This window comes from Typopeltis vanoorti, chromosome 2, assembly GCF_054136105.1.
Source record: "Typopeltis vanoorti isolate ZY-2024b chromosome 2, IOZ_Tvanoo_1.0, whole genome shotgun sequence".
NCBI lineage: Eukaryota > Metazoa > Arthropoda > Arachnida > Uropygi > Thelyphonidae > Typopeltis > Typopeltis vanoorti.
The window spans coordinates 123,215,720-123,241,912 of record NC_143550.1 but is presented as its reverse complement, the minus strand read 5'-3'; the positions used below and the strand labels follow the sequence as shown (position 1 = coordinate 123,241,912).

The following is a 26,193-nucleotide window of genomic DNA, read 5'->3' as shown; positions in this document are numbered from 1 at the left end:
TAGTGCTGAATATTACAGCCACTCCTTCCTTTCCCTGATTATTATTGCCTGAATATAACATCTTGTATTTATTATTTAGAAGAATCTCACCTATTTTTCTCTTTGTTTTGGTAACACCAATTATGTTGACCTGGTCCTCCAATTCTTCTGCCAGTTCCACTTCTTTTCTATCGATGCCTCTTAGAATGATGGTGCCAACCTTGAATTCTGTTGATGATGATTTGGAGTTTATTTCAGTAGCTGGCTTTTCACCATTTGCCTGGTTCTCGAAAACAGTGGGATCACTGTTTAACCAGGCAACATCATAGCCAGCATGAAATTCAATTATCACTTTGTTTTGATTTAAGCTAATAAGAATACAACATGGGCAGCTAACTCTCAAATTGGCATCCCATTCTTGTTCATTCAGTATCCAGGTACCTATTAACATTTGCACAAAAAAGAAGGCAAGGATTGGCCATTAGATCAAAAGCCCCCAGTCACTTCTCCAAATTCTTTGAAGGATTACGTGTAAGTCTCCTTCCAGCTATCTGGCTTTGACTCTTAAGCAACCCTATTATATGAATTCAAGAAGTATAAATTCATTTAGAGCAAGCTTTTATAACCATCCATGCCTTATGTAAGATTTGAACCTGCAGCCTTTTCAGTAAACAAGCAGTGGCTTTTAGGAACAGGGCCACCAAGGTAAGCCATATGTAACAATTAACTGTGTGTGCATGTATGTGTGTCTGTCAAATTTCTACATATTTTTCCCCCTTGTCTGCTGCAAATGGTCAAGTGAAACCAAAACTAGGTAAAATTCAACCAGCCAATCTTGGAATAGTTGTGCATAAATGGACAAAACTCTTGTAAGAACTTACACAGTTTTGCATAATACAGCTAAAAATAAATATATAAAATAAAATACATTCAGTAGCAAACAAATTAATCTGAAGAATCCGAATTTTCATCAAGTTTTTATTTAAGTTCACAATAGTCTGGGTTTCGGTGTTGGCTTGCTATTTTAGTTGAGTACTGAATTCTTTAATACTGTAACCATTTTAACTGTAGAAACATCGTAGAGACTTTTAAAATGATGTTTATTAATAGTGTTGTGTGTTTTTAATAGTGTAAATAAGTTAACATTCATAGTGTTTTATTCATTTTGTGTAGCTATAAAATAGATACATCTCCAAGAAAGCATGCAAAAATATGTACTCTTTCTCAGCACACATCCATGACTCAAAGACAAATTGCCAATGAGTGTGGTGTTAGTTTCGGAACTGTTAATGTGATTTTAAAGAGGTTTAGGGAAACAGGAGAAAAGGTACCTTTTTCCTCCTGAAAGAAAAGGAAAATGTGAGTGAAAAAGGAAAACTACACTTACTCAACATCATTTACCAATTAGAAAAAGCAAAATGAATCCAAGATTGTCTGCTGTAGACAAACAGAGACTTGGCAGCTAGTGGGATTAATGTTTCTAACATGACACTCCGTCAAAGATTGTTGGAAGCAGGAAGGACTGCCCACAGACCAAAATAGAAACAACTGTTGATGAAGGCTATGCACAGAAAAAGAGGTTCCGGTGGGCAAAAGTGTACAAAGATTGGACTATTGAGAAGTGGAAGATCATATTCTCAGACGAGAGCCATTTCTTAGGTAAAGTTGGAGTTTAATTTTTGTGCTTATTTTCTTGTGAATTTAAATTTTTCTTGTAAATGTGAGTTCACTACTGCACTCTAACATTGAAAAAATGAAGTTATAATTTCAAAATTATTTTTATTTTTCAACATAATCTTCCTTAAGACTAATACATTTATTCCAGCTATGCTCCAGAACCATTATCCTGTCCCTGTAGTGGTTCTCAGCAAGATCTGCAAAATACCCCTCAACAGCTGCAATCATTTCTTGATTCAAAGAAAAATGCAGACCAGCGAGGAAGAGTTTTAGTTTGGGAAAGAGACAGAAGTCAGGGGAGCCAAATCTGGGGAATGGGGTGGATATTCCAACAATTCATAGTGCAGACTGCTTAATTTTCCTATTGCCAAAACACCTTTGTGGGCATTTGCATTGTCCTGATGAAAGATGATCTTTTTCTTCTGCAAAACCGGGTCTTTTCTCATGAATTTTTTCGTCTAGTCTGGTTACAAGATCGGAATAATATTCCCCGGTTATTGTTTTACCATTTTCAAGATAATTAATAAACAAAATGCCTTTAGCATCCCAAAACACCGATGATATGACCTTTCCTGCTGATGAAACCAACTTTGTCTTTTTTGTTGAAAGTTTATTTTTCACTTGGTTAGACTATAATAAATTACCCCAGTTCTGAAAATACCATCAGGACTGGGGTAAGATAGTACAACACCAGGCAACTCGTAGCAAAGGTAGACCATGCTAACATCACTCCTATCTCAGTATCTCTCCCAAAATGCAAAACACATCTCCTTACAGATATGTATGCATAATGTTATGCATTAAGGGAAGGGGCCACTACCCAGAAGTGTAGATACCTAGCAGAAGTAATGGCGAGGTCATCTTTAAATATATGAGTTGCCAAAAGATTTGCCACCTTTTTATTAAATTACTCTGGATTTAGAGAAAGATGTTGAAAGTTTATTTTTCACTTGGTTAGACTTTATAAATTTAGTGTAATCCTTTATCCCAGTGTGAGCAAACAAAGTTTGCGCCTGAAAATATCTTCAGGAATGGGATAAGGTAGTACAACACCGGGAAACTCGTAGCAAAGGTGGACCAAGCTAACATCAATCCTATCTCAGTATCTCCCATAATGCAAAACACATAACATTATACATATCTGCAAGGAGATGCTTAAGGGGGGTGCTTAAGGGTCAAAGCTGCATAACTGACAGGAGACCTCCACATAGCCTTTAAAGGAATGCGGAGAACCGACCAGGGCTTCTGACCTAATGTCCAATCCTCACCTTCTCGTGGTGCAATCTGTTGCTTATCTACCTGGATACTGAACGAACGAGGATGGACTGGCAATTTGGGATTTAGCCGACCAAATTGAATTTCCTATTGGTTAAACCAAAATACAAAATGATGGTACAACATGACAAAATTTCATGCCACTGGGGTGTCACCCGGTTAAACAAGGCACCCGTTGTTTTTGCCGGGAATCAGGGCGAACAGCGAAAAGTCAGCTACTGGAACAAATCTGAAAACACACCCCAACTCAACATCACCAGATTTAAAGATCAGTACTATTAACATAAGAAGCCTGAAAGGCAAAGAAATGGAGCTAGCAGAGGAATTAGATAAGTACCAGATCGACATAATAGGGGTGAATGAAACAAAAAAGACAAAAACTGGTGAGATCTTTCTAAGCAATAAATACAAAATGTTATATTCAGGCAATGACAATCAAGTAAAAGAAGGAGTAGCCATGGTATTCAACACAAAATACAGGGCTCATCTTCTTGAATGGCAGGCAGTGTCAAGTAGAGCAATTTGGGCAAATATCAGAATGGGGAACTGGACAACGAGACTTATTTGTGCCTATGGTCTCACAGAAGGTTCTACTAAGGTAGAAGGGGAGGAATTTTTTGAGGCTCTAGAGAAAGCTACTGACACAATGAAAAAGGAAAAGTTGGTCCATATTGGGGTTCTAAATAGCAGAGTAGGAAGTGATTGTCAGACATACAAAAATATTTTGGGAAAATTTGGAGAAAAGAGCAAAGCTAATAATAAATATCTGTTGGATTTCTGCTCAGGACATGGACTGGTTATTACTAACACCATGTTCCAACATAAAAATGTGCACAAATTCACATGGAGAGGCCAGGAATAAGAAAAGTCTCATTGACTATGTTATTGTTGATAGTAATGTTTTCTCCCTGGTGCAGGACACCAGAGTGTACAGAGGATTTGAAATTGGAAGTGATCACTATTTAGTCTTGAGCAAGATAAAATTGAATTTCATATTGAAAAGAATGACGTGTAAGAAAGTTTTAAAGCGAATAAAAGTTGAGCAGCTCTCAGATGTGAACTATAGACTAAAATACACAAAGATTATTGAAGGAAAAATGAAAGAGTTTGAGAACAGGAACCAAACCTTGGATATTCAGTGGCAAACTCTGAAGAAGAAAACATTGATTGATTCTACCAGAGAGGCATGTGGCGAAGTTGTCTGTAAGGATAAAAAAATCAGAACTCCCTGGTGGACACAGGAAGTTAAAGATGCAGTGAAGGAAAAGAAGAAAGCATATCAAAAGTTCCTGGCAAATAAGTCAGCTTTTACTCTTACAGAATACAGAGACAAATGTAAGAAAGCTAAACAGTGTGTAAAACTAGCTAAACAAAAGTCATGGAAGGACTTTGGCAAGAATATAGAAAATAAATATCAAGAAGGTGGCAAAATATTCTGGATGTTGTTGAAGAAGCTTAGGAATGGAGGAAAGAGTGCTGTAAAAGGAGTTAGAGATGATAAAGGTGAAATGAAAACAGGAGAAAAAGATATCCTTGAAGTATGAAGTAATTACTTTGAAAATTTGCTAAATGAAACAAGCAGTGATGACAGCACAGTGGTGAAAAACACTGACCAGGCATGCAGTCAGGAATACATTTCCATACTTGAAGTAGAAAAAGCCATCAAAGGCTTGAAATGGGGAAAGGCAGCAGGAGTAGATGATATTCGACCAGAAATGCTGAAGTATGGTGGTATAAAAGTCTTACAGTGGCTGCACTGCATAGTTCAGAATGCCTGGACAGAGGGACAAATTCCCAATGACTGGAGTAGAGCTCTCGTAGTACCTATATATAAAAAGAGAAATAAAACAACGTGAGAATTACAGTGGTATATTGAGTGTTCCTCGTAAAATATATGCAAGTATACTTGAGAAACGGTTGAGAAGAATTGTGTAAGAAAAGCTTGGTGAAGAACAAGCTGGATTCAGGTCAAATAGAGGCTGTCAGGATCAGATCTTCACTTTATGACAAAAGTGGAGAAATCATGGGAATATAACAAAGATCTGTATTTAAGTTTTGTCGATTTGGAAAAGGCATATGACAAGGTGCCAAGAGAGAAGCTATTCAATATGCTACAGTTATATGGTGTCAATGGGACATTATATCAAGCAATACCTAGTCTTTATTTAAGTTGTAAGTCAGCAGTTAGAACTGAAGAAAGTACAGGAAGATGGTTTAATGTTAAATCTGGTATGAGACAGGATGTACATTATCCCCTCTGTTATTCATTATCCATATGGATCACATTATGAAGAAAAGTGGTATTAAACATGATATCAAAATTGGAGATGTTAATGTCAGCTCTTTGGTTTATGTGGATGATATTATACTTCTAAATAAATCCGCCACAAGTCTGCAAGATTCTCTGACTAAATTGAATAACTGTTGTAATAGATATGGTACGAAGGTCAGCAATAAAAAGACAAAGACAATGAAAATAGGCAGAATCATTGAAAATGTCAACTGTGTTGTGAATGGAGAACCTCTGGAACAAGTAGAACATTTCAGCTACTTATGCACAATTTTTAGTGAAGATGGTAAATTAAATATGGAAAGAGACAAAGGAATCAACAAAGCTGGTATGGTAGGAAGTCAATTGAATAAATTCATATGGAATAAGAGAGAAATTAGTTGGTACACTAAATTAGCTGTATACAAGACAGTGTTCAAACCAGTTTTAACTTATGGATCTGAGAGCTGGATCAGAAGTAAAACACTTGACCAAAGACTAGACACCACAGATATGAGAGTCCTGAGAAAGATTAGAGGCGTGAACAGATGGCATCAATGGTAATATCATATTAAAAACAAGGATATTAGGAAAAAACTTGACATTGTCAGCATCCAGAAATGCGTTAGCAGAGCTAATCTCAGGTTGTATGGTGACAAACCGAATGGGTGAGGAAAGATTAGCAAAATAAGTGTTCTCTGCCAGGTTGGCAGGAAAACGACCCATATCTTGAGGAAGACCAAGATATAGGTGGATTGATACGGTACAAAGTGCCTTAGACAATGGAAATATAAGATCTGGTAATGTTGGAGTCTTGACAAGTAACAGACTGATTTGGAGGAAAATTGTAGATAGGAAGTTAGTAATGATGTAAATTTTTCATGTAGTACTATCATATCCTGTACACCCCTTGAGGGTATATGGCAGGAATTTGATGATGATGAACTTTGTTTGCTCACACTTGGATAAAGGATTAAACTAAATTTATTATAGTCTAACCAAGTGAAAAATAAACTTTCAACATCTTCCTCCAAATCCAGAGTAATTTAATAAAAAAGGTGGCACACCTTTTGGCAATTCCTATAGGTAAAGATGACCTCACCATTGCTTCTGCCTGGTATCGCCATTTCTGGGCATGGCTCCCACTGAAGAGACCTCAATAAAGGTCAAAACTAGTCTGGGTAGTGGCCCTTCCCTTAATGCATAACTTTTGCATTATGGGAGATACTGAGATAGGAGTGATGTTAGTTTGGTCAACCTTTGCTACGAGTTGCCCGGTGTTGTACTACCTTACCCAAGTCCTGAAGATTTTCTCAGGCAGAAACTTTGTTTGCTCACACTTGAATAAAGGATTAAGCTAAATTTATTATTTGTCTTCTTTGGCACTGAACAATCAGTTTCTCTCCATTGTTTTGACTGCTGTTTGGATTCTCGTGTGTAATGGTGAATCCAAGTTTCATCCATAGTAATAAATCGATGCAGAAAATCAGTTTTATTCTTGTTAAAACGCTCCAAACACTGTTCAGAGATTTTCATGCGAGTGCGTTTTTGATCTGCTGTGAGCAAGCGCGGCACCCATCTTGTGCAAAGCTTTTTCATTTTGCAATTCTTCATGCAAAATATATCCTACACGTTCTTTTGAAATGACTATAGTCTCAGCAATTTCACGCATTTTGACTCGTCAGTCATCCAATACCATATTGTGCACTTGTTCAATGATTTCTGGTGTTGTTCCACTTTTTGGTGAAATTCAAAGATGATCCATGTGAAAGATGGATCATCTCCAAGGCTGAACTTGGCAGCCGATTTCAACAACACTTTTGCTTCAGACAGCTGTATAAAACAAACTACTTGATAGAATGACTTGCAATTTCTCATGGATGCTTATGACAGATGTACCAACTTAGAAAAAAAATCTTGCCGATAATGTTGGCATCTATGGTTGAGGCCAAGAACTTTTCAGACCACCCTCGTATAATACAATAAAAATACAATAAATATAAGAATGCAATAAAGTTTGTATGTTGCAATTCAAAGAACTAGGTACATGGATAAATCTTTATATCTCAGTACCTTACACACACACATGCTCTTATATAAAAGTAAGTAAAACGAGATGGCGACAAGTCTCATCCATAGGAAAAACAAGAGTGGTGTGAAGGAGACAGAACACCTTTACACACAATGCTTCCACTTGATTTTCTATCTGTCAAAAAAATTTGATATTTTGTGCTTAATTTCTGTCTTTTTATTCAATTAACAGAAATAAAAAACAAAATATAAAATTTTTTGATTAACACGTTCGCTGCCACGCCACTTCGGCATAGTCTGTTCCCTGATGCCGAGCAATTTCACTTCTTCAAGGTCAGTACGGTAATCTCATTGCCGGCGGTAAGCGTCATAAGAGTATACACGTAGTTGGCTTGTGCAGAACATATACCATCTATGAGAATACACAGTTTCGATGCTAGCTCCACAAGCCAAGCATTTTCACTTCTTCAAGGTCAGTACAGTAATCTCGTTGACGGTGGTAAGCGTCATACGAGTATACTCGTAGCTGGCTTGTGTAGCTGGTTTACCAACTATGAGTGTACTCGTAGTTGGCAGCGAATGTGTTAATAAACACAATTCAAAATGGAGCATCTTTTCAGTCTTTGTACATTCTAAAGATGTACTTGTACTAGTTTTCAGAAGGAGCATGTTTAACAGTTAATTGCTACATACGAGTTTATGGTACACATTATTACACACAACTTGACAAGTGGCTGCAATTAGTAAATTTATTATTCAACTAAAGTATACTAAGATACTACATCTAAATACTAACATGTTGAGCAAGTCATTTGCATTCTTTAATTATACAATGAATGTACTATTTGTCTCACTCAGAGACCTTTAAATAAGAGTTCAGTTGGTTTTAACAACAAAAAATTATGTGTATACTGACTTCTTGATGTCAAGGTTATCATGGTGTGTGTAATACAATCGAACAAAATATACTATAATACAACAATTACCAAAGTTTATGAAGATCTGAGTTGCTCTTGATTCTCAGTTCATCTTTTCTCCATGATCTTCCTAAAGTAAAATATAGTGCAGAGGTAAATATGCATTTTATATAAGATAGCATTTTATTTAGAATTACTGGAAAATGATATATTATTAATCTGAAACTGTAAAGAAACACATACAGATTACAAAAAATGTATACAGTCCAAAATTACACAATTTTTTTTCATTAACTTCTGAACAGCGTTACATGAGTATGGTAGTGTTTCAAAAGAACATACATTTTGGGAAAGGAGATAGAATTATATATATTAATTTAAAAAGAAAACTAATAATAACTTTTTAAAAAGTCCTATTCGCTCCAAAACAGGTGTTAGAAAAATACAGAGTCCAGAAATAATTTGTTTATAATCATTAAACCAGGCGAAGGTAAAGGCTGCAGTTAAAAATTAAGCGGACTAAATGTTTAAGAGTGTGACATTACTTCTGCCTCCAGTTCTAATTTCAATGAAAGGAATCAGACATCTAATTTCAAAACAGAAGTACAGTGATAGTTATTCATCGGAAGTGGTTAGAGATATTTTGAATAGAGTAGGAAGTCATGTTACATGCCATTAAATATAAATCAAAACATATGATCAAGGAGCAAAATGTTGTCACTTGAGCAAAATATAATCCTAGATAATATAATATCTATAAATGACAGACATCATTCATTATAATCACTGTTATTTCTACATGCACCAGAAAAGCCTATCCATTTCTTCATCTGTCAACAAAGATAATTTTGGAACTTTTTTGAAAAAAAAAATCATGCCGAACAGTCACATGAAAAAAGGAATTTAACTTAGAGAATAGCATATACTTTCATATAACTCCAGTAGAATGTGAATATCATGCTTTACTAGAAAGATAAAGCAAACAAATTATCAGAATGTTATAAGTTTGTGTGGGAGTAACAGTGAGTTGCAAATTGTTACACCTGATATCTTAAGAATGTAGAATTCTCAGCTATCATGGTGTAACATGAAGAATAAATAAATTAAAAACCCTGCATAAAAGATAATAGATGAATTAATTAAAAGAAAAAGAAATATTCTTGCATCCAATAAAATATATAAAATATAAAGGTGTTTGTTGAACTAACTAACAAAAAGAAAGAATATATTAATGTTGTAATATGATATAAAAGAGAAAATTTAACTAAATAAGACAGAAAAGGATTAGTCATAAGAGATGGTATGTGAGAGGCTAGAGATTGAAATATTAAGTGAATTCATAGAGAAATTTTGGAAAGGGGATTAAGTTAGAGGCTAGCGAAAGAAAAACAACAGACAATCGCTCAGGGCCGATTCCCGGATTAAGACATCGTTACGGGCTCGCCGACCAAAGGACATTTGGCAGAAAAACGCCACCCTAATTGGTCAGTGAAGTAAAATCAAGTAGGGGGCGGAGAAAAGAATTTAAGGAAGGTGCCGGTGGCGAGATTGGAGTTATATCTCCGTCGTCACAACATGGAAACAAAAGTGAGCGGAATTTCGGTTCCGTATTTCCTATGTAAGAAGCGAAGAATGTCATATAGTCGAGGAAAAGAAAGCATATCCTTTGTGTTTCAACTTCAGTGACAACCACGAAAAAGGGAAAGCTGTAAAGAAATCGATATCCACGTCGCGAGTTGAACAGCTGTTATATAGATGATTCAAAGTGTGTCCTAAGTTACGAGAGGTTAAGACCGCGTAAGCGTAGTTCAGTTCAAAAAGGAACGTAGGAGAAACAGATTATCGGAAAGGTTATACCAAGATAGTTCGATCAGAAAAAGGTAGAGGCCCATATGGAAGAATCAAGAAAGAAAGGTACTGTAAAATATATCTCGTGTTAACTATAATTCGTTTGTAATAGTTATCATTATTCTAATACTGAACTGTTGAAGTGACCAAGAAAACAATACTAGGACTTTAGTATCTGACAGAATATATTGAAAGTAACCTGGCTAGTGTTAATGTTATATGAGTAATTAATTGTCCTGAGAATTTTGCATGTCTATTATATTGTATAAGAAAGTTTAAATGTCATAGTTATGTGTTAGTGCAGTAAATGGTTTAGTTAAGCAACTTAAGTTTGGATAGTTAAATAGTGTGAATTAATCTTATATGTCCATGTCATATGAAGTTATGTGTTGAATGTGTATGGCAGCATAATCATAATACCCATTATAGGATCATAGCTTAATTATTTATGATATGCTAATGTCAGTTTGTAAATAGTTAGTATAGCACTGAATTGAGTAATAACTAAAATTTGAATTGTACCATGTTAAGGAATTTAATAAACCTTTTGTCCAATGATAAAACAGTTGTCTGAAATTGCTGTCCAATGCACCACTTGAAAAATTACGAACCTAATCACGCGGGAAATTAATGTGTTAAGAAACGAGATAAAGTGTCACGACTGCAACATTGTTTCACTTTCAGACATATTTTAGTTCTTTCTCCTTGTTTTTGTATATAATATCTCAAACTAAATATCCCAAAAGGCGCAGTATAATACAAATATTAGGGGTACTAAGGGGAGAAATAACTTAAGTAGTAGTAAATTTTTGTGATATCTCGAGCATAGATAATAGTAGAACATAGATGAGAGGAAATTACTAGTTACAATAATAATCGTAAATTGGGACACAACAAAATATTTGTTTTGAAATTGAAAGTAAAGATGCAACATTTTTTTGAGTACAGTGCTAGAATACAGACTAGGAAATGTGTTTTTACATTATGGAAAATACCAAGAATGGCGATCAGAACTTTCCCCACCTTTGCAACGAGTTGCCTGTGTTCATGAAACTCTCTGATTCCAATCTTTGAGTTTCTTATTCGGTTTTAAAACAATGTGGGATCTAATATCCCCTTAATTTAATTAATGTTAGTATTTGATAATTTTTACAGTCTGTTGCATTTCCTTTCTTGGGTATTGTTATCATCAAACTTTCATAGAAAACTTATACTTCCTGTCCCTCTTGATAGATTAGCTTAATCACTTTAAATAAGGTTTTTGTGTTGCATCTCCCAGAATTTTTAGAATTTCAGCAGGTATTTCATCAGTTCCTACAGTTTTCCAATGTAATTTGCCATCTTTATTAAAAGCTGTGCCCAAATAGGTGAAACATTTGGGCACAGCTTCATTAATTGCTCTTTTTATTTTTTCATCCAGTATCTCTGGTCCTAAACTTTCTTTTTCAACTTCACATTCTGGTTACATAATTTCGTTATTCATACTTTCTCTTCTATATAAATCTTCAAGATATTCCTTCTATCTCTCTCTCTGCTATCTCTTTGTTACCAGTTAATTTACTTTTTTTTTTTTGTCTCATACAACTTTACTTTTTGTTTGGAAATTGCAAGTATGCACAGCAATTATTCGATATGCCTTGTTAGTTCCTCCTGTTTTTAATTCACATTCTTTTTTTTAATTCAACTTCTTTACATATTTCTTCTATCCATTTCTCCTTTGCATTTATGCAGTCTTCCTAATCTTGTTCCTTAGACTTTGATACCATTACCTTCTACAGTCTTCTTCTTTTTCCTTGTTTTATTTCGTTCTTCTATTAACTTAAGTTTTTTTACTTTTTTATTAAATAGCTTAAGGAAATTACAGCATATACTAGGATATACATTAAAATAAATTTTAATACACTTCCAATATTTCAGCAACGTCACATTGCCATTTTCACAGCAACTTAAAAACAAGACACGTGCAGGCAAGCACAACAAACAGTAATTGAGGACGAAGCAGGAAGCTATTCTTTCTCCTAAAAGTCCTGATGGTGCAGTCTCATGCAACCAAATTTGCTGAGGTTTGGATCGTTTCTTAGGGCTGAGACTGATTCCATGAAAAGCCTTTCGTATTTGAATTTACTACAGTGTATTATCGTGGTTTTCTTCCAGCGTATTCTATGGCGGGTATCCAGCACATGGTCTGCAAGACCAGAGTGGCTGTATTGGTGAAACCAGATGTAGTCCTTGTGTTCTGATATTCTGATATTAGCTGTCCTGCCTGTTTGGCCAAAGTAGGACAGCTTACAGCTGCAAGGGACCTGGTATACACCAGGTAGGTCTAGGGGGAGGTTGGTCTTTATTAGAGCGGGATGCCAATTTTTTATATCGTCTGTAACAAGAATTTAAGTAATTTTTTTAAAGATTTTTGTAATTTTTTCCGAGGTGCCTCAGATATAGGGTATGGTGATGGATTTAGAGTAATCCTTCTTGTGAGGGGGGGGGTTGTGGTTTATTGGTTTCGATATGTTTTGGATTTTTTTGGGAGGGTAGCCATTGGCTGAAAAAGTGTTGAGAATGTGGTCAGGGCATTATCATTTGAACAGATAAATTGAGCCCTGTTGTGTAGTGTCTTAATGACTCCATATTGTTGCGAGGGGGGGGGGGGTTGTTGGTGAATGTATCTGCCTGTATGGGTGGGTTTTCTATAGACTGAGAAAACCAAGGTTCCATCAGGCTGGCAGGTGACTAGTGTGTCTAAGAAAGGAAGGCAGTTGTTTTTTTCCTCTTCCAGGGTGAATTTATTCTGGTGTGTTTTGGTTGATTAAGTGTGTTAGGAAGGAGAGGAGTGCATCAGAGCCATGTGGCCAAATAGCGAACACATCATCAACATAGCGAAGCCATATCGTTGGTTTTTGTGGGGCAGAGTTTAAGGCTTTCTCTTCAAAAGTCTCCATATAAAAGTTGGCCAAGGGTGGGGAGAGGGGAGAACCCATGGCTGTCCCCTCTATTTGTAGAATTTTTCTTGTCAAACAAAATAGCCCGAGTTCATTGTGAACTGAAATAGGGCTGTGATATCGGGAGGAAATTTAGCTTGGATTAGCTCTAAGGATTCTTTGAGTGGGACATTTATGAATAAGGAGGAGACATCAAAACTGACCATTACGTCAGTGTGTTTGAGTGTAAGGTTTTCTATGCTGGCTTTGAAGAAACTTACACTCAAACACACAAGGATTACTCTAAATCCATCACCATACCCTATATCCGAGGCACCTCGGAAAAAATTACAAAAATCCAAAAAAAAACATGGCTTAACTTCTTGTTACAGACCATATAAAAAATTGGCATCCCTTATCTGCTCTACTAAAGACCAACCTCCCCCCCTTAGACCTACCTGGTGTACACCAGATCCCTTGCAGCTGTAAGCTGTCCTACTTTGGCCAAACAGGCAGGACAGCTAATATCAGAATTTCAGAACACAAGGACTACATCTGGTTTCACCAATACAGCCACTCTGGTCTTGCAGACCATGCACTAGATACCTGTCATAGAATACGGTGGAAGAAAGCCACGATGATACACCATAGTAAATTCAAATACGAAGGGCTTTCATGGAATCAGCCTCAGCCCCTAAGAAACAATCCGCACCTCAACAAATTTGGTTGCATGAGACTGCCCCAAATTTGGGAAACCTGCATCAGAAGACCTTCAGCCCAATCGCCCAAGAATACCAACATTGCCCATTAGGGGGCACCATCAGGACTTTTAGGAGAAAGAATAGCTTCCTGCTTCATCCTCAATTACTGTTTGTTGTGCTTGCCTGCATGTGTCTTGTTTTTAAGATGCTGTGAAAATGGCAACGTGACGTTGCTGAAATATTGGAAGTGTATTAAAATTTATTTTAATGTATATCCTAGTATATGTTGTAATTTCCTTAAGCTATTTAGTAAAAATGCATAACCAACGTCTAAGCCTTTCCACGAGTATTAACTTAAGTATCTCTTTCTCATACATCTGCTAATTTACTTACGTTTGTTACAGTATCATATTCAATTTAATTGGTCCTCTGAGCTGTGTGCATGCATATCAATTAAAAAGGGGGGAGCACACATATTTCGTAATGGCACACAAAAAATATTTGATTTCAGAATTTCTAATTTACAGTCAATGCTTTTTGAATGTACTATAAAAATGAATTACATGATAAATCATACTTATTTTATTTAGTAACTTCTCCCACTCCAACTTAAAAATTTCTAATTAGTTACTTGTAGCCTGCACAGCATGGGTGAATGAGCAGCACTAGCAAGTGAGAGATGCGTATCTGTTTAGAGTGTCTACTATCTAGACAGCATAGTCACTTGAATTTATGTAAAAGGAATTCTGTAGCAGATTTAAGCAAATTAATTTAGTGCTCGCAATTTCACAAGTTATAGCTAGATGAAAAAAAGAAAGGGAAAACATTAATATGAGAAATATTAAAGTTTTCAGTGCATTAAATCCTCAAAAATGACACTGTCAAAGTTAAAGTGGAAAAAAGCTGCAAATTCATCTAAATTTGAGTGAATGAAAAATGTGCTGAAGCCGCAATGGCAACATTGCTGTCAAAATATGAATCTGTGGCTTGTGACTTTAATATTGCAAGCACAGGCTACTGCATACTATAAATTAAAGATGCCAAGAAATTATATTCTTGATTTCATCCTTTATCCAAGTGTAAGCAAACAAAGTTTGTGCCTCAAGTCACTTCACAACTAGGCTACCTGTATGCAGAGGCTGATGACTTCGCATCAATTGCCTTAGTATCCCATAATGCAACACACACACACACACACACACACACACACACACACACACACACACACACACACACACACACACACACACACACACACACACACACACAATCTTTATGGACATATATAATGCTATGTATTATGGGAAGGGCCACTACCCAGACTGGTTTCGACTTTCATTGAGGTCTTCAGTGGGAGCCAGATACAAGTGATACCAAGGGTGAAGTAATGTTGAAGTAGCCCAGTCATGAAGTGATTTCACAAGCAAACATTGTTTGCTTAAAATTGGATAAAAGATGAAACCAATAATATAATTTGCTGGCATTTTTAATTTATAGAGTAACCAAGTGAAAAAACTTTCAACATCCATCTCTAATCCAGAGTATTTTAGTAATAAGGTGTGACACCTTTTGACCACTTGTACATGGAAATATGACTTCAACATTACTTCAACCTTCGTCTCACTTCTGGGTATGGATCCCACTGATGAGACCTCAATAAAGGTCCATAATGTATAACACTATACATGTCTGTAAGGATATGTGCATTGCATTATGGGATACTAAGGCAATTGATGCGAAGTCATCAGCCTCTATATATGCAAGTCGCCCAGTCACGAAGTGACTTCACATGCAAACTTTGTTTGTTTACATTTAGATAAAGGATGAAACAAGAATATAATTTCTTGGCATCTTTAATTTATAGAGTAACCAAGTGAAAAAACTTTCAACAGCTACTGCATACATCGAGTCCAAGACCAGAAACTTGTTCACAAAATATTTTTCATGTGTATATGGGCCAACAAAAATTACAGGGAATGTTACTCAATGTATTTATTTAAGACTATAGCATCAGTTGTATAATATAAAGAACAGTTTAATATCTCGGATTCTGAAGTCAGGGTTAATATTATTGTCTTGCATAAAATATTCCATACCGTTGCTGAATAACAGTGGAGATAGAATGCAACATTGCTTTATACCTGATGTTACATCAAATCAACTTTCATGCATATATTCTTCAATTCTAATTGCTCACAACCTAGAAAACTTTGATCCTTTAAACTTTGAAATTGCATTCTCATGTCATATAAGTGCTCTGAAGTCAGACAATTTTATTACCTTTCTTTCTTCTCCCCTCAACACCAGCTATCACTCTTTATATACATGTATGCTAGGAACATGAAGTGAGCAATAAATACTACAGCACCTTATTCTTGTTTTTATTTCCTAAGGTACATCCATCAGAATGTAATTCCAAAGTAAAAGTGGCTTGTATATGGCAGTCAATAATAAAATAAATTTTTCACCAATTAATTTTTGCAAAGCTGATGTAAATTATAATACCTGACATCCCCTAGCTATACAGCAGTAACTCTCATCAGCAGTCACTTTTGCTCAAGTCATTACTTCACCTCTGAACAGCTGTTAACCATATACAAATCATAAATCCACCCAGTTATTGAATACTGCTCTCACATTTGAAGTTTCTCAAAATGCTTGACTCAATACAGAGGAGAGCAATTAGACTGATTAATAACCCACCTCTTTGCAACTCACTCCTCCCACTTTCACACAGGTGTTAGGTTTCTGCATTATGTGAATTCTATAAATATTTCCATGGCAAATGTTCAACCAAAATGGCATCAATAATTCCCCTCCACTCAGTACTAAGTCTGTTGGAACATGAGCAGCTGCTGCCCAACATCCCTTCACAGTACACCTTGAAACCAACAGAACAAGTTTCTTTTCCTCCTTCTCCATCCCTGCTATTGCTGTATTGTGGAACAGTCTTCTCCCTGATGTATTTCCCAAGGAATTCAATATACAGGCTTTCAAAGTTTCTCTTTTCTCACTCAACCTGCTACCTATACACAGTACCAATCTTTCATGTATGTGCTCAAAATAAAAACTTAGCTATGTGATATCTTTGTTCGTTCTTCAGTTCATTGATTTATTAACGTATAGTGCAAACTCTCATTTTCTGTTATGCTGCTATGAAATATTGATTTTATTCTACCTTTCTAAAGCAAAAGAAAAGATTACAGGATTTATATATATATTTCTGCTTAAATGTTACTTGAAAAAATTCCAAAGTGAAAACTTTGCTTTGCTATATGTAGAAAATGACTGTTTCTCTTTCTAAAAGATTTCATTAATTTCAGGAATGCAAATTGAGGCATCAGTACATACTGCTGATTTCTGCCATTTGCAAACCACAGATTTAAAATAAATCTTCTATTGCTCGGTACAAACTTTCATTTCCTGTTAATTTCCTATACAGCCATAAAGTTGTGCAAATTCATATTCCCATTAATTCTTTTAGGCTCTATATTTTGTTTTAAGGTATTCAATATATATATATTTATTTTTATTCTTAACTAATAATAATAATTTCTCTGAATGCAGTATTTTCTTGCATATGAATTTCTTTTATATTTCTACATTATTTTTGTTTTGTATGCCTTCTGTAACTTTTTCCACATGTTCCTATTTGGAATTTCATATTAAAACCAAAAACGTTTGGTGTTTTCCCCTTTAAGTGAGATTTTTTTTCTTTTATTATATTTCATTTTTCTAAGTGTATTATTTATCCTTATATATACAGTAAACATATGTATCTGCTATGTTTTCCCTTTTAACCAAGGTAATATGCATTCTCACTTTGTATTACAACTCCCAAAGAGAATGGCTTCTTGAATTCTGCATACCATGCAATTTCAAAAAAGTTGGAAACCAGATGGTTGTGCAGGTTTAGCAGCATCATGTATCAGATAGCCATGATTGCTGAAGAGAAACAAATCTTCTGATTTTGAAGCCAGAAGACTTCATAGAAATCTAATCTAATTTAGAAATCAAAAACTATCTAGATGACAAATTATAGCATTTGCTGAACATGCTACTAATTAACATGTATGTATTACTGTTTTATGCTTTTTCAATATGGCTGGCTCTCAAAATATAAACCTTTTATAATTGCAAAAATAATAAAAAGGTTTGTATTTTGAGAGAATTGCTCATCTTGTAGAAATAAAATCTCTTCCTATCACCTACAGGAAAATTATGGAAGACAAAAGTTATTCCAGGAATGGTTCACTCATCATTTGGTGCCAGAAGTTAATGCACATATAAAAAGATAATAACTTTTGGTTTTGGAATTGCTCTACTAATGATATGAAGAATGGTAAACAGTAATCAATTTACCAAGGAAGTATATTTCGGGTGTGCTAAGTGTGCAGTGCACCCACGGAATAGCAATATCACTGATTTTTGCATTTATTCCTGTTAAAGACTCCCCTAATTGTTTCCTGGCTTTGCATGCTTCCTAAAATTAAACACAATACATTAATGCTTCACAAAGAGGACACACTTTTTCAACAACTAAACATACACATGTAAACCACAGTAATTAAATTCCTTAATAAGTAAATATTTCGTCCAAAGTATCTTACGACATCATCAGTACAGATATTCAAAAAACAATACTAGGAATAGTATACAGTTAGAGTATGCTTACAATGGAATCCCACTATGCCTGCAGTAGCGTGTTATAGAATTAAATTAAAATACATCTAATAAATACAGATATAATTAGAAATAAATTAAAATAAAATAAAATAACATGCATAAATTTATTTTATGCAATTGAGGATGACAATTGGTGCACAGTCTTTTGAAAAAAATTAGTCCTTTTTTGTCTTTGTCTTGTTATTACTGATTTTCATACCAAATCTATTACAAGAGTTATTCAATTTAGTCAGGGAATCTTGCAGACTTGTACTGGATTTATTTAGAAGTATAACATCATCTGCATAAAGTAAAGAACCGAGATTAACATCTTCAATTTTGATATCAGGTTTAATACCACTTTCCTTCATAATGTGATCCATATAGATAATGAATAACAGAGAGGGATAATGTACACCCTTGTCTGGCACCAGATTTAACATTAAACCATCTTCCTGTACTTCCTTCAATTCTAACTACTGAGTTACAACTCAAATAAAGACTAAGTATTGCTTGATAAAATGCCCCAGTGACACAATATAACTGTAGCGTTTTGAATCCTCTTCAAAGTATATCAATGTCTTTCTTAGTACAGCAATACTCAGAGTTGTCTTTACAATTTTACAATATATCCCTTGAATTTCAAATTTCAGTCCACTGTCACTGCAAGATCCACCATCCACTTCGACATATTTTTTGCCAGCCACATTGGTCGAGTGGTTAGCATATCTACTCTCCAGCCAAAAGGAAGTAGGTTCAAATCCTGCCATAAGCAATCACATGTTTGTGATTGCCTATGAAAATACTAGTGGTGGTGGGCAGTACATGGCATTAGTGTAGATGATGTCGTTCACTGCAGCTGGTGGAATGAGTGGTGGAGACAGAAAGCTGTAAAGCAGGTGCCCTCCCTTGATGAGTCTTTGGACTCCTTGGAGGAGTCACGTAATAATAATACTCGTATGCCTCTTCTACTTCCTCCAGTATAGTTCCACAATTAAGAGCATGCAGTGTTTTATCTGTGGATCCTAAAATTCAAAATTTTACACTTAGTGACATTAAACCCAACTCATTACACCTAGCTTATTCAGATCATTCTAAAGGACCACTCATTGGCACCATATCTAATAATACTGCATAGCCTCACACCATCTGCAAACAATTGAATATCTCCTACAGTCCAGTAATAATAAAACTGTGATTTTGTCACTTCACTTAAAATCATGTCATTGCAACTTGATTATGACAATTTGTCAATGAAGCAAAAATTACATAAATTCTCTCTCTCTCTCACACACACACACACACACACACACACATATATATATATATATCACAATAACATGAAAATGAGTTAAAACTGGTAATTTTTCAAAAAATTGAAGTGAAGTGCTAGTGTGAATAATATAAAAGGATCCATCGACTTTTTTTTAAAAGAGATGGACACGTCATCTTCATTCAGTGACCTATTCTCCAGCAGTTATTCCAAGCTTTGGTTATGGACTATATTTTTATGTTTGCTATAGTAAATGTTGAATGTAATGATATCCAATTTCTAATTTTTCTTTCATTTTAGACACTGATTTGGGATAAATTTACTGATAATAATGTTGAACTTCATCGAAGCAGGTAACAAGTCTTCAAGTCCAAATTTTAACCAGTTCAACATTAATCTCGTTTTCACTAGAATTTTTTTCTATTTGTCCTCTTTTAGAATGCACTCTCCATTTCAGTACTGCTGATCTCTGGAAAAGCTTCTGAATTGTAGAAGGTCTGTGATGCAGTGAAATTAGTTGGAGTTTTTTTTTCATTTCATCTTTGTTGTTAGTTCTCTCTCTCTCTCTCTATTTTTTTTTTTTTTCATTTTTGATCCATCTTTTTTTATTTGTAAGGCAGTTTTATTTTCCAAAGCATTCTTTATTAACCATCCAAATAGCCACATGGATAAATATATCCAAAATATATGCTTCATATCTATAATATCCAAAGGTTATATTGACTTCAATGGACACTTCTAATCCATGCAATTATGGATATATTTATACATGTCAAGACTGTATGGTGGTTAATGCAGTGTTAGCATAGCTTTATCTCTTTCTTTATAAAGTCTGTTGAGTTAAACAGATTCAAATGCTTAGGAGTTACTCCTATTCTTGAACAATATTTCTCTTTTTTTCTTATTAGTTCTTGGTATTTTAAGTGAGAACTTTTTTTTTTTTTTTCCCTTGAGTATTTTATTAATGAAAGCTCATAGATGGCATGGCAGGTAGATGTTGGTTTCCACAGATATATTCTTTGCTAGCTTGTTGAGATTAGTTTTATATACATTAATATTATTCGGTCATTTTTAGGGTCTTTTTTTGTTAAATCATTTATTTCTGTTTTTTGTTGTTGGAATGGTGTTACTAATCTAATCTATGATCTGTATTAAAGTTGTGCTAAAGATCTGTATATATATATATTATCCATCTTTTGGAAATTGCTATTTATTTAGAACAAGTTATGTAATCTATTTCAGCTGGTAAGTCCAGAGCACCATGCCCATGCTTTTTTAGGTTTCTTCTTGCAAAAGGAACTTGTTGCTGCCAGATATGCCTAATGCAAAATGAACCAATCTTCCTCTTCTGGGCTTTGAGATCCAAAAACCAGTCCAATGCCTCTTCAAATGGTTGCTTGGAATTATAGCCCAAGCATCTAAGGTTATAAGGCCAATGATATTATGTTTGTTATTTAAACGTATTCCTCTGGCCAGTTTGCTTGGTTTGAAAAACCCCACTTCACATGAAAGCCTCTTGTATCTCATAAAAAAAGTCCTGCATAACCACCATTTTTATGTGAATCCCACCCATAGTGGTTTGTAAATCTGTCATAAACTGGCACCATGCTACAGGTTAGATAATCCAGAAACCCTGCTCTATATGGACCACATGGACTTTTAAGCCATTTCAGGCCTTCAATAATGATCTCACATTATAATGAAATTCATCTACCACCTATAGAATGACATCCATGCTCACAGTGGGCTTCAAACACATGACCTAGTGGTTGGAGAGTTGAAATTATCCACTCAGCTCCAGGCCAGCAAACTGAGTGCAATTATTTTCAATTTATTGCAGCAGGTACCATATTGCAAAAGTTCTCAATTTCAGTATTATATGAGAGTGCACATACCTTGATTATGGTCATTACTGTAGCTTCCTGTGTTTTAATTATTAACACCACCACCACAGACTTCCAGGGAGTCAGGGACTTGATGAGAGAGAGAGTGGCCACATATTACCCACACCTGTCATACCTTTTCTTGAATTCATTCACTACTTGCATTCACCACCTCCACTCTATGAGAGAAAAATACAGCTCTCATCTCTTTCTTGATTGAATTCAGTCTCAATTTCTATGGATGCCCCCACATCTTTACCCCACATTCCATAAAATGAAATGTTCCATCTACTAGTATCCTATATGATCCTTTCAGAAGTTTGAAGGTCTCTATCATCTCAACTGCTCTTTCTCCTGTTCACTAGTGTCTGTAATCAGTAAATTCTCAATCTGTCTTCCTAATCTACATTCCATAGTCCCAATATCATCCTTAACACTCTGCTTTGCACCCTCTCCACCATCCACATCACTTACATCTACACACAATAGTCCAAGTGAAGTCGTATCAGGGGCTTATAAAGAGGCAAAATTATTCCTTATCCTTTCAGAAGCTGTGTGTTCAGAGTATCCCTTCAGCTCTATCATGTTTGGTTTCTGTTTGATCAAGAATCCCATCATATTAACTTTGGTTTCTCCATCACAATAAAACAAGTCTCTACCATTCAGGTTAATTATCTGCTGAGTTTCTCCTTACAAATGCCTCTCATTATAGCAAACTCACACGTATCAAAGGAATAGTTGTTATAATAGAGAGTTTGCTATAATGAATTTCTTTTCAGCATATTATTATCCAGGCCAGCAAACTCCAGGCCACAAGAATATAACTATAGGACTTTAGATGAGACTTCTGGTGGTTTGTTAGAATAAATGATTTTGTTATAGGTAGAAGTAGAACAACAAAGTAGAAGTCAACAGCCTTTTTATACAAGTAGCACAGCTGTGAAGATACTTCACGTGCAAACTTTTTGTTCACACTTGGATAAAGGATTAAACAAGAATATAATTTATTGGCAAGTATAATTTAAATATTAGCAAAATAGATGACTGGGGAAAAAAGCCTAAGAATACCAATTTTCAAAAAAAGGAGACAGGACAAATACAGAAAACAGATTTGCTTTATACAACATTAAAATTAGAAAAGCAATTGGAAATATAATTTAATTATCAGATGATCTGCAAGATTTCAGAAAAATAAATAAATAAAAAAGACATGCAATGATTACATCTGAACAAATAATACAGAAATCATTAGAATGGAATAAGCTTCTTCAGCAGTTTTATTGATCTAACTAAAGTAGTTGAAAGAATACAGTTAACAGATTTATTTTATACAGCATTGCAATCACACACAAAAAACCTGGAAATATAATTGGATTATCTGATGAGGAACAAAGATTCAGAAAAAAATAAATCAAAAATACAATACAATAAGCTTCTTCATATGATTTACCTCAAGTAGTTGAGAGAATACAGTTAACAGATTTAATAACCACATTAAAAATAAGAAAAATACCAAAACAAATTTCAGAACTAATTATATACAGACAAATAGTTCTATAATACAAAACATGGCTGAAGAAATAAAAATAACCAAAGGAATGGAATTTCAAAACATAAGTCATTAAGTCCCATCTTACTTAGTGCTGAATGAAATAATAAAAGAATGTATCAGATATGCTGATATAATTTTATTAGCAGGAAATGAAGATGATTTACAAAGATTACAAAAATTATAATGCTGCAGAAAAAGTTCATAAAAGTTGCTAGAAAAACTATAAGATTTATATTATATTAATTATATCACATTCGTATATTAATATTAGAAATTAAAGGGAAAATAATTGAACAAGATAAAATATTTAGGAATAGATAACTGTGGAATCACACAAAATGATGGATAACAACAAACAATAAAAGCAATAAATATTTGAAAGAATAGGAAGTAAAGAAACAATCTACAAAAGAGCTGGCAGATCAATATTAAGATACATAGCAGAAATAGGTGTGGAAATTGCAAAAAATCAGATAAATGAAACGTTATTCAGATGAAAACATTAAGGAAAACAGAAGGTGCATACCAATATTAACAAAATCAGAAACATAAAAATCAGAGAAAATTATAAAATACAGCAACAAAGAATTGGGCCCAAAAACAAAAATAATGGAAAAATCATATAGAATGAATCAGGATTATATATATGTATATTATTTTATATAATATAAAATATAATAATAATTATATTTGACTATATTATTTATAATATTTTTTTACATATAAAAAAGAAAGTAGATTCCAAAGGGAAACAGCAGAGGAAGCCCGAGGCAATGCAAGCAACTAAACTTAACAGTGAAAGAAATCTTAATTTCAAAAATTCAGAGCAAAAACTGATAAATCAGGTTCAAGGTAAAAAATCAGGCCTTCAAAAAAATTCAGAGGATCAAATTTCAGATGAGTGGAGCAGAGCTCTCATATTGCCTATCTATAAAAAGGGAAATAAAACAATGTAAGAATTACAGAGGTATTTCCCTATCAAGTGTTCCTAGCAAGATTTATGCAACTATACTTGATAAATGGCTAAGAACAATTGTGGAAGGGAAGCTTGGTGAAGGACAAGCTGGATTCAGGCCAAATAGTGGTTATCAGGATCAGATTTTCACTTTAAGACAAATAGTTTAGAAATCCTGGGAATATAAGGATTTGTATTTAAGTTTCGTTTATCTGGAAAAAGCATATGACAAGGTGCCAAGAGGAAAGCTCTTCAAAACACTATACTTATATGATGTAAATAAGACGTTATATCAAGCAATAAATAATCTCTATTTAAGCTATAAGTCAGCAGTTAGAATGAAGGAGGTACAGGAAGGTGTTAAATCAGGTGTGTGACAAAGGTGCAAATTATCTCCACTGTTATTCATTATCTATATAGATATAAAGTAAAGTGGTATTAAATCTGATATCAAAATTGGCAATGTTAATCTTGACTCTTTACTTTATGCAGATGATGTTATACTTCTGAATAAATCCAGCACAAGTCCTGCAAGATTCCCTTGACGAAACTGAATAAACTGTTGTAATAAATTTGATATGAAAATCAGCAATAAAAAGACAAAGCTAATGAAAATATGCAGAAACATTGAAAACCTCAACTGTGTCCTGAATGGTGAACCTATAGAACAAGCAAAACATTTCAACTTTTTAGGTACAATTTTTAGTGAAGATGGCAAATTGAATATGGAAGCAGACAAGAGAATTAGTAAAGCTGGTATGGTTGGAAATCAGCTGAATAAATTTATATGGAATAAGAGAAAAATTAGTCAAAACACTAAATTAGCTGTATACAAGACAGCATTCAAATCAATTTTAACTTATGGATCTGAGAGCTTGGTTTGAAATAAAACACTTGACTAAAGACTGGAAACCTCTGATATGAGAGTTTTGAGAAAGATTAGTGGAGTCAACAGATGGTATCAATAATAACAATATCATATTAAAAACGAGGATATTAGGAAAGAACTTGACATTGTTAGCATCCATTAGCAGAGCTAATCTCAGGTGGTGTGGTCACTTAAACAGAATGGGAGAGGGAAGATTTGCAAACAAGTGTTCTCTGCCAGGTTGGTAGGAAAAAGACCCAGAGGAACATCAAGATATAGATGGACTGATACAGTAAAAAGTGCCTTGGAAGACAGAAATATAAGATCTGATAATTTTGGAGTCTTGGTAGATAGCAGATTGATTTGGAGGAAATTGTTGATTGATAGGAAGTTAGTAATGATGTAAGTTCTTCATATAGTCATAATATCCTGTACACCCCCTTGAGGGTATATATCAGGAATTTAATGATGACGTCGAAGCCTAACCAACATCATTCTTAGATATCCTATTCGTCTATTCGCTAATGCAGCGTTTCCCAAACTTTACCTACGACGGATTATTAATTAATGTATTAATTAATAATCGTTAATTTAGCTTTTTTATTATTAATTAATAATTGATCATTAATTAAACATCAATTAAACATAAACATCATTGACATATCCCATTCTGATCACCAAAAATTTATGATATTTATAATGTTAATACTGTGTTCCGTGGAACACCAGTGTTCTGCAGAACACAGTTTGGGAAACTCTGAGCTAATGAATCCTTCATGCAATAGTGTTCCTTTAATGGCTCAGAGGGAAAGTATTTTGATGTCTTGGGTACTAAGACTTTACACACCATATACCTCTGTTTGAGATGGTTATGGGAAAAAAAGCTCAGAATTAGAAACATAATAATTTAACTAATCTTATCATCATTTGTCTAATCTAGGTCTCAGTTTGATCCACAGACTTGGATATTCAAGATAACAACACTGCCTCTTGATGTCAAAAGATCAGGCTTTCTCACTACCCATCCTTTCTGCTCTAATTGGTTCTTTATGATAATACATATTACATGTCTTGTGGATTCTAAAACAACATTGATAGATAGAATGGGAGAGGAAAAATTAGCAAAACAAGTGTTCTTCGCCAGGTTGGCAGGAAAAAGACTCAGAGGAAGACCAAGACATAAATGGATTGATGAGTAAAAAGTGTCTTAAAAGACAGAAATATAAGATCTGATAACATTGGAGTCTTGACAGATAATAGATTAATTTGTAGGAAAATTGTTAATCAGAAGTCAGTAACAGTAACTTTTTCATGTAGTACTATCATTATCCTGCACACCTGCTGATGGTACATATGAGGAATTTGATGATGATAGTTTGATA

The 26,193-nt window shown here is 34.5% G+C and overlaps 1 protein-coding gene across 1 annotated transcript in view; it reads right to left on the bottom strand.

The window, feature by feature from the left end:
• Window positions 1–26,193, bottom strand: part of mRpL47 (mitochondrial ribosomal protein L47) — a 103,325-nt gene that overhangs the window by 32,507 nt on the left and 44,625 nt on the right. Inside the window, exon 3 of the mRNA XM_090407909.1 lies at window positions 8,218–8,278. Coding sequence (XP_090264035.1) covers window positions 8,218–8,278 — 61 coding nt within the window. The remainder of the gene's footprint in view (window positions 1–8,217; window positions 8,279–26,193) is intronic.